The sequence below is a fragment of the Oryctolagus cuniculus genome, chromosome 14 (assembly GCF_051225735.1).
Source record: "Oryctolagus cuniculus isolate XC-2025 breed Fujian yellow rabbit chromosome 14, ASM5122573v1, whole genome shotgun sequence".
Classification (NCBI taxonomy): domain Eukaryota; kingdom Metazoa; phylum Chordata; class Mammalia; order Lagomorpha; family Leporidae; genus Oryctolagus; species Oryctolagus cuniculus.
Genome location: NC_142880.1, coordinates 67,849,329 through 67,863,174, shown reverse-complemented (window position 1 = coordinate 67,863,174; position 13,846 = coordinate 67,849,329). Strand labels below are relative to the sequence as shown.

Genomic DNA, 13,846 nt, shown 5'->3' with positions numbered 1-13,846 from the left:
CCGGCGCACTGCGGTCAGCATGCTGCGCCGATCTGAAGCCAGAAGCCAGGAGCCAGGAGCCAGGAGCCAGGTGCTTCCTCCTGGTCTCCCATGCGGGTGCAGGGCCCAAGCACCTGGACCATCCTCCACTGCCTTCCCGGGCCACAGCAGAGAGCTGGACTGGAAGAGGAGCAAGCGGGACAGAACCAGCGCCCCAACCAGGACTAGAACCTGGAGTGCAAGCATCGCAGGTAGAGGATTACCCTAGTGAGCCGTGGCGCCAGCCTATCTAGTTTTATTTCTAAAGGTAAAATCTAACAGTATTATTACCCAGCTTTTTTTTTTAACTTTTATTTAATGAATATAAATTTCCAAAGTACAGCTTATGGACTACAATGGCTTCCCCCCCCATAATGTCCCTCCCACCTGCAACCCTCCCCTTTCCCACTCCCTCTCCCCTTCCATTCACATGAGGATTCATTTTCAATTCTCTTTATATACAGAAGATCAGTTTAGCATACATTAAGTAAAGATTTCAACAGTTTGCTCCCACACAGAAACATAAAGTGAAAAATAATAGATGTATGTTTATGTTTTTGTCTTCTCTTTTATAAACTGTGAGCTTCTTCAAAGCAGGAACACACATTGAGAAGTCCTCCTTAGGGCTGGTGAGTTAGATACTTGGCTGCTGCACTTCTAATCTGGCTCCCTGCTAGTGCATCTGGGAAAGCAGCAGAGGATAGCCCAAGGGCTTAGGCCCCTGGCTTCAACATGGCACAGACCCAACTACTGTGGCCATTTGAGGAGTAAACCAGCTGATAGAAGATCTCTCTTTCTCCCTTTCAGTCTCTCCATCTCTATGTAACTTTGCTTTTCAAATAAATAAAAATTTTAAAAAAATAAAATAAAAATAGATTGCAGAAGAATTGAATCCTCCACCAAAAAATAAAAAAAATACTCTTTCTTGAACCACTAAATTAGAAAAAAAATGCTTAAAGACTGTTTTGAATTATTACGTGTGAAGATCTTTTTCACCATCTTTTTTTTCACCACCTACATTAACTTGGCCTTCTGCAACCTCCTGAATCTCAAAGTCAAAGTCAGTGGATGATACAAAGGAGACAACCTGACCTGGGATTGCTGTTGTACATGCACCCAGGCCAAGAAACTAGACTGTATGATTTCTTCCTGCCCCTGGACAATGGTCAGGACCACAACAATCTAAAACTCTGAAACTTTCCCCTTTGCTTCTAGTGAGTGAAGTGAATGGAAAGCCTTGAATTGTTCATTTTTGAAAATGTTTATTAGGCACACCTTTTACTGTTTATCAAGCAACCATGACTCTAATACTTGTTTGAAATATATCAAATAGGTGTCAGCAAATTCCCAGGCTCTATGGTTCTCCAACCTTAGTGAGGTAGGGTTCCTTAAAAAGAATATATCTTCCATTATTTTGTATTTGTTAGCAGTGAGAACAGAGGTATCTTTTCTTCCAAATAAGTGTTCTGTCAATTTGCATTAGCTTATGAAAAATGCCTTAAGATATAGGGAGGACATTATTTGGGGGATGCTGGTTCCTTTACAGAGGTTGGGAAGTTTCGGCCTGTGTGTTCTATAACAACCGTGAAATTATTTGGTCTTTGCCCTGCCAAGGCAACTGCAAGTATGACATGAAATTCAATAAATCTATAGCAGGCTAATTTTTAAGTTGCTAATTTTGTATGACCCACAAATGATGCTATAAACATGGCCCTTGGCAGACACAAGCTTCCTTATCCCTTCTTTAGGATATGGTATTACACTCAATGTAAATGCCTTATCTTGATTGATATAAAATGATACAACATATTTTGCAGAGTTAATCTTCAGAATAAAAGATGCCAATTATGAACTTCAAAGCAATGACTAACTGGAATTCATATATATGTGCATGTATATATACATATCTATATACATACACATATTAGACAAGGTGACATAGGATTGCTATTACACATGGTCTATATAGATGCAAATAGTGTGTGTACATATGTATACATACATAGAAATATATATTTCATAAATACTATACATAACATCATATATGCTATATATAAATATCATACACAAAAACAAATCATGTTCCATTATGTAGTCAGCACTTTTTTCCTGGCTTTCCTACAACTTTGAGAAACTCACTTGCTGGATATGGGCTAAGCTTCATCTCATTTTCTTCCTCTCCTACTACTCCCCATTCTGCAAAGCCCAGGAAGTCAGAATTTCTCCAAAACCCTTTGCCATTCACTCACCTTCAATCATTTGACTCAAATCTACTGACCCAAAAATACTCCAAAAGGGGGATAATTAGGAGTACAGTGCCCATGTTCCAGGTACTCTGGCCAAATTAATACTATGCCTTCCACAAAGTAAGGGTTTCATAAATATTTGTTGACTAATAAACACACAAAGTATGAGGGAATGTCAAAAAATTCATGGAAAATGGAATTAAAAGACACGTTTATTTTGGTACAAAAGTTTTTTAAATCCACACATTTTTTCATATATGCATTTTTCAGGAACTTTTTGAAGAGCCCACATAGAGTCACGCATGGCCTGGCACTGTGCCCTATACAATATGCATGAATGAACCACTTTCCATGTACACCTTAGATCTCTAACTATGAATTTCAGTTTATGCTATTCATCACATCAGCTATTTCTCTAATAGCCTCCTATTCTTCTCAGCCTTTACAAATCTTAACCCAATATCCCAGTCCTCACTGAATTAATGCCAACCTCCTTCATAAAGTCTTTCTCATCCACCAGAGCTAATTTTCTTTTTTTTTTTTTTGACAGGCAGAGTGGAGAGAGGAAGAGAAAGAGGAAGAGGGAGAGGGAGAGGGAGAGGGAGAGAGAGAGAGAGAGAGAGAGAGAGAGAGAGAGAGAGAAAGGTCTTCCTTTGACGTTGGTTCACCCCCCAATGGCCGCTGCGGCGAGCAGACTGCGGCCAGCTTACCGCGCTGATCCGAAGCCAGGAGCCAGGTGCTTTTCCTGGTCTCCCATGGGGTGCAGGGCCCAAGCACCTGGGCCATCCTCCACTGCACTCCCGGGCCACAGCAGAGAGCTGGACTGAAGAGGAGCAACTGGCACAGAATTTGGCGCCCCAACCGGGACTAGAACTCTGTGTGCCGGCGCCGCTAGGTGGAGGATTAGCCTATTGAGCCGCGGCGCCGGCCCACCAGCGCTAAATTGATTCTTCTCTCATCACTACTCCTATACAACAAAATTCTGCTCATTTTTGCCATTTACATACACTATCTGATATTGTAGTTCTTATAAATCTTGTCATATAACTCACAATACATTCCTTGAAGGAAGAATAATTATATTCCTTATAGTCCTAAGTTCAAGCTTTAAAAGTAGGAAGCTCAGCACTTTGAGAACTGATTACTGCATACAGCCATTCTCTCTACTGTTGAGGAAGTGTTTTATTTTTTTTTCTTCTTACTATTTGTTGAATTCTTTACTTAGTGTAGGGTTAATCTTATGATCATAAAATAAGCTGAAAGTATGTCATCATGAAAATTAAAAGAAAGAATAAGAAAGGAAGGAGGAGGGGAGTGGGAGTGTGTGGGGGAGGGAGGATAGGGTAGCAAGCATCACTATGCCCCTAAATCTGAATATATGAAATACATGAAATCTGATCACCTTATATAGATAAATTTAAAAAGTAACTTTGTCTCTCTCTCTCTCTCTCTCTCTCTCTTTTTTTTCCCACAGGCAGAGTGGACAGTGAGAGAGAGAGAGAGAGAAAGGTCTTCCTTTGCCATTGGTTCACCCTCCATTAGCCACCGTGGCTGGCGCGCTACGGCCGGCGCACTGCGCTGATCCGATAGCAGGAGCCAGGTACTTATCCTGGTCTCCCATGGGGTGCAGGGCCCAAGGACTTGGGCATCCTCCACTGCACTCCCTGGCCACAGCAGAGAGCTGGCCTGGAAGAGGGGCAACCAGGACAGAATCCGGCGCCCCGACCGGGACTAGAACTCGGTATGCCGGCGCCTCAAGGCGGAGGATTAGCCTAGTGAGCAGCGGCACTGGTCAAAAGTAACTTTGAAAACAAACAAACAAACAAACAAACAAAAAACAAAAAACCAGGAAGCTCTACAAAAATAGATTTATCTATTTATTTGAAAGGCCGAGTTTCAGAGAGAGAGGGAGAGACAGAGAAAGATATTCTACCTGCTGGTTCACTCCCCAAGTGGGTGCAACAGTTGGGGCTGGGTTGGGCTGCAGCCATGATCCTGGAACTCCACCCAGGTTTCCCACATGGGTGGCACTGGCCCAAGCACTGAGACCCTCTTATGCTTCTTTGCTAGGCACATTAGCAGGGAGCTAGATCAGAAGTGGAGCAGCTTGGACTTAAACCAGTGCTCATATGGGATTCTGGCATTGCAAACAGCAGCTCAACACTCTGTGCCACAATGCTGGCACCAATAAGAAGTTCTTAAGAAATATGTACGTTGAATTCATTGAGTTAACTATTCTAGTCTGCCTTGATTTTTTTATTAAGAGCATCTTGACTATTTTTCTTCACCAATCTAGATGTTCGAACCCTCATTCATTTCTGGAAGTTTCTCAAATCCTAGGTAGACTGCAGGACAGAAGCTTGCCTACTTGCACATTAGATTTCTGAGGTCAGAGGGAATGAACAGTTGTGAACTGACTGACATAGTAAAAATAAATGACCTAATTTGTAGCAGGCACTCTAGCAGAATGTTTATATCCATCAGATCTTTATGCACATTTCTCATAGGCAATGTTGCTCCAGAAACAGCCATTATGATACAACCATTTATAGGTCATGCTAATACAGCCTTCTGAAAATGAAGCATTGTCAGTCATGTTTTTAAAGATCTACTTACTTATTTGAATGGCAGAGCTACAGAGAGCAGAGGCAGAGAGAGAGAGAGAGAGAGAGAGAATGAGAGAGAGGTCTTTCATCCCCAAATGGCTGCAATGGCTAGAGTTGGGCTGATCTGAAGCCAGGAGCCAGGAGCTTCTTATGGGTCTCCCATGTGGGTGCAGGGACCCAAGGACCTGGACCTTCTTTTACTGCTTCCCAAGTGCATTAGCAGGGAGCTGGATCAGAAGTGGGGCAGCCGGGACTCAAATCGGTGCCCATATTGGGTGCTGGCACTGCATGTAGTGGCTTTACCTGCTTTACTACAGTGCTGGAGACCCTGTCAGTCATTCTTGATTTTGGAATAAGGAATTCTCCCTGAGACTATCCAATTTGCTTTCAGGAACACACACAGAACCTCATATTAAAGATGAGAGACAGGGAGAACATCTATTACAATACTCTCGCTAATACCTTGAGAGGATTGTTTAGTGTTTACGTCTCATTAAATTCCCCACGGGGCAATTAAATTTAATAAAATAATACTCTCAGGGCTAGTATATAGCTAATTGTTTATCTTTCCCCTCAAGAAAAATCCCGGCTGAAGGCTTCCCAGATCTTTCCCTAGGTCTACATATCTGTCACCTTTTTCCACTCCTGGGTAACTCTGAGAGCACTTACTTAGCAAGGCTACATCTTCTGCTGGCCAATCTGAATTAAAATAAATGCCTGTGAATCTACACTCATGTCTGTATTTTTTTTTCAAAAATTCGTTACCTATATTTTTAGTGTGCCATATACAATGGAAGAGAAAATAAAAATAAACTGATTTAATCTAAATCTGGCAGAAAGAGAAACACAATGTCAAGTGAGATCATGATGCATGTCTACAGGTGCTACCTTTGTTTGAACCCATAAGTGGTCAAACTGGCAAACACACACACACATACACACATACACACAATAGCATGCACACACATGCCTGACCATGCTCACCTATACTTTCTTATGTAAGCATCATACTTCATCCTTAATCCCCAGACATTTTATGGAAGCATATGGAGTATTCATATATTCCAAAGGAATTTTGGGTAGTCTAACATGAAAAAAAAGAAGAAAAAACAATCTAATTTTGTTAAATTACTTTCTGTATGTAAGTACTGACAGGAATATATGATTTGTATTTATTATAAATCATTGCATTTTCTTATGCTCTGCTCTTTCTAAACACACCAATAAAAGAAATAAGCATCACTTCTCAGCCTTTTGGCTAAGATCAAGTGTATTAAAGGAAGTAAGCAAAACATTGCAAAGCAAATCAGGAAGCAAATATTAAAACCAGATAAAAGGGGGATAGACATTATGTTAAAAGCAATAGGTTTAGTTGCAGCTTGCACAGTCCAAATCCCATGACCCAGTGTCCATTTGAATTCTGGTTACTCTGCTTCCAATTCAGCTTCTTGCTAATGCATCCTGGGAGGCAGCAGACGATGGCTCAAGTGCTTGGCTCATGCCACACATGTAGGACACCCAGACGGAGTTCCTGGGATCAGACCTCAGCTTGATCCAGTTGTGACTTTTTGCAGTCATTTGGGGAGTAAACTAGCAGATGAAAGATCTCACTCTTTCTGTCTCTCCCTCTTTCTGTCACTCTGCCTTTCAAATAAATAAAACTAAAACAAAAGAGAACAGCTATATGAAGGAAATTTAACCACTATCTCATAGGTATACTCATATCTATGTTCCCATATTTATTTACAAATTTGTTCATTTTTTTATTTGAAAGGCAGAAGAAGGGAGAGAGGGAAAGGAACAGAGAGAGAGAGAGAGAGAGAGATATTCCACCAACTGATTTGTTCCCCAAATGTCCTGAATTGCTAGACTGGATCAAGCCAGAGCAAGGAATCAGTAATTTCATCTGGGTCTCTCTTGTGGGTGGCAAGGACTCAAGTGCTTGGGCCATCATAGATGCCTCCCAGGTGCATTAGCAGGAAACTGGACTGGAAGCAAAGGAGAGACTTGGTCTTGGGCATCATAAGGTATGGCTTAACTTGCTGTGCCATAATTCCTACCCCATGGACTCCCATGTTTATTACATAATCGTTCACAATAGTCAAGATAAATGGAAAAACCTTGGCGCCCATCAATGGGTAAATGGATAAGAGTAAAAATGTGGTGTATATAAACATATTACACAAGGGATTATAATTCTGCCCTAAAAAAGGAGGAAATCCTTTCATTTGGCATAACAGGAGGACCTGGAGGTCAAATTGGTATTTCATGATGTCACTTATATGTGGAATATTTAAGAAGGCCAAATAATATATAAGCAGGAAATAAATAGTGGCTGCCAGCGTCAGTGTAAGGAAGAAAATGAGAAAGATAAATGTCATAGGTCACCAAGCAGCAAACATGTGGGATGAACAGGTTGAAACATCTAACAATATACAACACAACGAATACAGTTAATCATCAAGTATTGGTTTCAGGATTTTTGCTAAATGAACAGATTATAGCTGATATTGCCATGAAGCAGGGAGAATGGAAACTACCTGAGATGGTAGATATGTTACTTTGTTCCAGTATGGTAACCACTGCCTCATAAATATATCTTATAATATCACAATGTAAGCCTTAAATATATATGACAATGTTGTTTTTTAAAAGCCCAATAATGGTGTTTTATTTCTCCAGTCTCTTTATGAAGTCAAAACTTTACTAAAAAGTAGCTGAAGGAGATGCTGCTTGCAAGAGCTCTAATCTCTCAGTAGATGCATTTTTAAATTCCTTTAGCTATTCCCATACCATAATTTTTATTTCACAGGTTTTTCTTTTTTTTAATTCCTCAAGTCTTGTTCAGGGAAGTGAAAGTCACCTTAATGAAGAAAGGAGAGATTTAACTGCCATGGCTTTGGAACAGCAGAGGATCTCAGCTTTAATTCTTTGGCTCCAAACCAGAGTCTAAAACCAGCCATGGGAAAACTGCTGAAATGGAGCCTGCACTTCTCTCCACACTGACTTGCATAATGTTGACATTAAAACACCAGAGAAACATACACATATTTCAAACAATTATGACTCCTTTTCTATAAATATTTTCAAATTGTTTTAGGAGATAAAATAACATATTTTACCCTTCTTGTTTCTAAGTTACTCTGGTCACCCTGAGCAACTCACTACTATGGATTTATTTTTGGCTGAAGGGTCAGGGAGGATATCTTCAGGTGCTAGTTTGCCGTTAAATTGTGCTTTCCATCATGAGTTGTGTAGAGAGTAGAAGAGTCAACGACCCTTAAAGCACAACTGAATTCCATGTCATAGCATGGGGGAAAATATACTATTTCTTTCTCTGTGGAAGCCCAGGAAAGAAAAACAATCAAATACTCAGGGTGCTCTTTTAAAAATTCTCCAGAGGCAGATGCTATGGCACGGTACAGTGGGTTATACTGCCATTTGGGATGCCAACATCCCATGTAGAAGTGCTGCTTCAAGTCCTGGGTACTCTGCTTCTCATTCAGCCTCCAGCTAATGTACCTGTGAGGTAGTAGGTGATGGCTCAAGAGTACCTGCCACCTACATGGGAGAGCTGGGTACAGTTTCAGGCTTTTGGCTTCAGCCTGGCTCAGCCCTGACATATGGGGGCCTTTGGGGAGTGAACAATCAAATAGAAGATTCTCTCTCTCCTTTCTCTTCTGCTTTTAAATGAATAAATAATCATATAAAAGAAAATAAAAACTCTTCCTCCCCTTAATAAGCACAACTTGCCCTCTGGATAGAAAAAAAAATCCTGCTTGCCTTAGCCTTTTATTACTCTTGCTTGTTTCAGTTATTTTTGCTCTGAAATCTAAGTCGGAATACAAGAGAATCTCAAAAAGTTCATGGAAAAATGGAATGGAAAGATAAGTTTGGTTTCATGTAAAAATGTTAAATCCATGCATATCTGTAAATTGACACATCTCTATTAGGAGAAAGATATGAAAAAGTGAGAATTACAAAGACTGCCAGAGAAGCTCACACTTCTAGGTGCATCGTTCAACCATTTCAGGTGTCTGCTCCCTCAAACGTAGCTAGATGGCAATCACCCAGAGAGGGAGAGGTGAAATTCATCTGAAACCTGCAATTTCCTCTGTCACAGAATATGATTAAGGGGACTGAATTCCGCTCTGGAAATAGACTATGGTATCTTTCGTCACAGATGAGCCAAGTGATCAGTAGGTTAGTAACCCTCCAGGGCAATTTCAATATCTTTCCCAGAGCCTGGGCACCAGAGACCTGGCTTGTCTTCAACATAAATGCCCTCCACATGATTTGTAGCATTTATTTTTGATGTAAAAACACCGGATCCCAAAGCTGACTACTGTATTTCTCCTAAAACAACCACAGAAAAAGACCTCTGCATTTGTGATTTTAAAGCTAAGACATGTTTCTTGTTTGCTGCTACTTAAAAACTTGGATCTTTTAATCAAATCATTCAAAGAGCTTGGACTTAACAACTAAGATTCAGTGTTGTTTCAAAATGCTGGGGGTGGAAAAAGGAAAACAAACTCACCCTCACTCCCAGAAAAAGCATCACTTGACCCTGCTAGTGCCACGGTCAACAGCAGCTGCCAGAGATCCATACCTGTAGGACCTGCAATCACAAATGGATTACAATGAATACAGCAATTATAAGCAAACCACTATCATGAAATACTGTTTAAAGAAAGCTTAAACCATGACCATGACTGAGCTGACAAGCCAGGTCAAGAACAGCCTCATATGGTCGTATTTTTCATGCACAAACAGCAGGATACAATAAGTTCTATTTCCTGTGAGTGTTCTCAGGAAATAGCAAGGACACTTAGATTTTCACCTCCTGGCTGATGGCCACAGAACCACCTCACAGCAAATGACCCCCAATCACTGCTTCAATAACAAGGCGGGTTCACTTTAATTCAATCTGGAAATAGAAAAACTGGCCAGCAGTATCCCCAAGCATGGGGCCTTGGGCAGGACATACCACATAAAGGAAAACAATTCACTGAAGAAGGATCTTTTCTTCAGTGCATTTTCTAGTCATCAAAAAAGCCCAATTAACACACAAAAACACTGTGCTAATGAGGTCTTCCAAGGAGGGGTAACTAGAAGGGGAGCAGGAGGGGGCTGGGAAGCAAAAGAAAGCAGCAGCTCTGTGCTTGCTTGGTGGCCTCCCTGGGACACGGCATTCTTTCCTGTTTTCAATTTTATGAAGAATGTGGCCTCTGAAAGGACCAGGCACGGAACACCTCAGACACCAAGAGGGATGGATTTGTGGCCATTTGGAATCCCAAGTGGCCCATTTGGAATCCCACAGACTGGGCCCTTCCTTCAGGGAGCAGATCAACACAGCTTGGATGGTGCACACCTTTATCTGGAGAAAACAAGCTTCTCTGGAAAAAGAATATGCATACCCACATGCAGAAGCTCTAAGACAGGCTTAGGCGGGTTCAAAGTCAATCCAGAACGCTGTCTTTTGTAGAGCTGTGGCTGCATCTGACGAGTGCGCTTTAAAGCTGAATGGTGAGTCTTCCATAAAGCTGAACTACTCACAGCTGACTCCATACCTGACCGACACACCAGGGCCTCTAAGGGTTTCAGTTTTATCACTATGCTAACTTGACCGTAATGAAATAGCCCTTCTTGCTATCGCAAATAAGGTTGAAAGGATGAGCAATGTTTGTATTCATGGGTCTACACATAGGATCCTCCTGATGTAGGCAAGCATATAGGATAGAATTGATTTGGTTTGTGAGCTGGAAGACCACGCCTTCACCACGTCCCTGTGTGATCTCATGCCCCTAACTGACCACACCTGTATTCCCACCTGCCAATCAGGCTACCTACCTGACCAGTCCCCTTTGGAAGTGGATAAAAGACCTGACACATGTTGGCCCCGCCCACTTTTGTTTTTGCTGCCCTTTTTTGCCATTATGGACCTTTGTTGCCATTGCTGCTCTGTGCCATCAGGGCCCGTGGCCTTTGGGCCACCTGCGCTCTCTGCCTTGTCTTTGCTGCCTGCCTTAAGCTGCTAACAGCTGCTCAAAACCACATGCTTGTTGCAGGTGGCTCTAGGCCTGCTCTCTGCTTGGTATGGCCCCAACTTAATTTGCAGACTTTCCTTTCTCCTTTAAAGCCCTCACTCTCCTATACATTCCTCTCACTGAATAAAAAGCTTAAGAACTTACCATGCTGCCTGATTTATTTGAGCCAGTATTCAGATCTCTTCTCTGAATTCATGGCAAGAATCCACAAGGCTTATTAATTTGGGGAAATATTAATCAGCAAATCGGCATCACTCCAACCATGGCAAAGTAATTTTGAAAGGGCGTAAAATTTCTGATGTCCTCTACTTTCATTTCTTGATAGTGAGAGACCCAATTTTTTTTGTCCAATAAATTTTTATGTTCTTAAAAACTTCTTATTTAAGAAAATACATCTCTTCATGGACTCAATATCTTCCTGCATCTGAATACTCATGTGCACACCCGCACGCATGATGAATCACCCTTCCCCTCATGCACAGCTCCTGGAGTCAGGACAGAATCAGTGTGAAAGTGCAGATGAACACAATTTGTCAGCTGTGAGATTTCAAAAAATGTTGAGTTGCAGTTATTACAACATCTATGTTTTTAATTCCTAACCTGGAAGGCACTGGGCTGGTGGTCTTGCGTCAACCTTGTCAACTTTGCAAATGTGAACTCTGAGCATCTGTCCCTATGTTTTCACTCCTAGAAGAATAGGCTATGTAATTCTATTTTGTAGCCTCCAGCAGAAATATATTATTAAAAAGGCTGAAAACAAACATATCATAGGTTGAAAATGCCATCCAGTTGTTACTGAGTATTTCCCTATAATTTGATTTTTTCATAAAGTAGAAAAAGCCTTGAGGAACTGGACTCTGCATACGGTGTTAATTTTTACTAATAGAATTTTCCCACACTCAAGTGTCAGGGAAAGTAGACTCCACAGGGACAGGCTATGTTTGTGTCAGGTAGTAATAATGAATCTCCAGGGGCCAGCGCTGTGAAGTAGTGGGTAAAGCTGCTGCCTGCAGTGCCGGCATCCCATATGGGTGCCAGTTTAAGTCCCAGCTGCTCCATTTCCGATCCAGCTCTCTGCTATGACCTGGGAAAGCAGTAGAAGATGGCCCAAGTCCTTTGTCCCCTGCACCCATGTGGGAGATCTGGAGGAAGCTTTGGACTGGCACGGCTCCGGCCATTGTGGCCAACTGAGGAGTGAACCAGCGGATGGAAGACCACCTCTCTCTCTCTCTCTCTCTCTCTCTCTCTCTCTTTCTCTGCTTCTTCTTCTCTCCTGTGTAACTCTGACTTTCAAATAAATGAATGAATAAGTAAATCTTTAAAAAAAAAAAAGAATGGATCTCCAACCCCAGGGAAGCCATGTTTGCTTCCTCAATGCAAGGTTTTGCATTTCTCCAAATGGTGCATTTTCTACTGTAGAGGTCACCTCTTCTATACTTCAAAGAGACCTTGCAAATGCCAGAAACAAGTGACTTTTGCTTCAGATGAACAGCAGATAGCACACCACCACCACTACCACCACCAAATCCACAAATTTTTGAAAACTTCTGTTTCCAAGTGAACTCCCCTCCCCTCAAATAAAAAATTGGAATTGTCACAATTTTTTTACAAGCCATACTTCCATAGAACATGTTCTGTCTCACAAAACAAAGAAAAACAAACCAGAATCTCCAAAGAAAATTAAGCAGCAATCAGTGCACACCCTCTAGAGCATACAAGTTTAAAAAACTGCGATTCTCCCAGAGGATAAGTTTACCACCACCTGGAGCACTGAATAGGGACCTAACTGTAACACTTCACATGTAGCCAGGTAAGAGTAAAGAAACTTCGGATTAGATAGCAGGTAACTGCCTTATTAGAATTCAATGTCCCCTTCCTTTCCAATGACATTGGCTCAGTAAGACTAACTCCAAGAGTAGCCCCCTTTGCATTTCCCTGGAGAATACACTTAATGCCATCCTATGGTACTGGGTAACAGACATCCCACTAGATTTGATTGTACACTACCTGCATCCAGCTTTGCAGAGCTTCATGTGGCAGCTTCTACATGAGAGGATCCTTTATTAGGCTCTAGCTGAGATAAAATATCCCTAGGAGAGGGCACCGTGCCAACACACACAGTCTGGAACCTTACTCAATGATGTGCCAGATGTGAGCAAGAGGAATATTCCAGTATTCCCTTTTCCCAAGTCTATTTTGCCCAGGTACCCAAACTTACCACATACAACCATTAGGTCATAAAGTACAAGAGTCCAAGCAGGGGTGGGGAACATGTAGCTCATGGGCTGTATAAGGCCTGCAGGATCGTTTGGTCTGGCCCAGCCAAGGTAACCACAGATGGTACCCAAAATTCAATAAATCTATAGCAGGCTAATTTTTAAGCTGATAATTTTGTATGGCTCTTGAATGATGTTATAAATATCCAAATAGCCATTGGCAGAAAAAGGGGTCCTCATGCCTGAAAATGTTAGCATAACAGACTCTACTTACCAATTTAAGTAGAGGTCAGCATTCTTCACATGAATCTACAAAATTGCACACTCGCATGTTGAGATTTCAATGCTTGCAATAGAGTCCTATGGAAAATCCTCTAAATCTCTCATGACATGAATTTACGCATTCCTTGGCTATAGCTGCTTGGCAGAATTTTCTGTAAGACAGGCAAGATGGGCTTCTATTCTTGCAAAATGGAACTCACACCATTAGGCCTGAGCCTTTTGTCTGCATTTGTTCACTATCCTCAAAGTTACCCAGCTGAAAACCAGTGAGATCCAGCTATAGACTGCCCAGCAAAGCAGGCCTCCAAACTACACAATTAGGCCTATGATACTAACTTTCATTCTTTAGCTAAGCACTTGAGGAGAGACAGGGGCTAGCTATGACATTTTCCCTGCATGTTATAACCAAATCCAGGCAAAGCAATTGATTC

The 13,846-nt window shown here is 41.6% G+C and overlaps 1 protein-coding gene across 12 annotated transcripts in view; it reads right to left on the bottom strand.

The window, feature by feature from the left end:
• Nucleotides 1–13,846, bottom strand: part of GHR (growth hormone receptor) — a 303,364-nt gene that overhangs the window by 169,477 nt on the left and 120,041 nt on the right. For 9 of the 12 annotated variants that reach the window (XM_070056270.2, XM_008262050.5, XM_008262046.5 and 6 more), the window contains 1 exon segment: nucleotides 9,408–9,488. In XM_070056270.2, coding sequence (XP_069912371.1) covers nucleotides 9,408–9,477 — 70 coding nt within the window. In that variant the 5' untranslated portion in view covers nucleotides 9,478–9,488. 12 annotated transcript variants of the gene reach the window in all.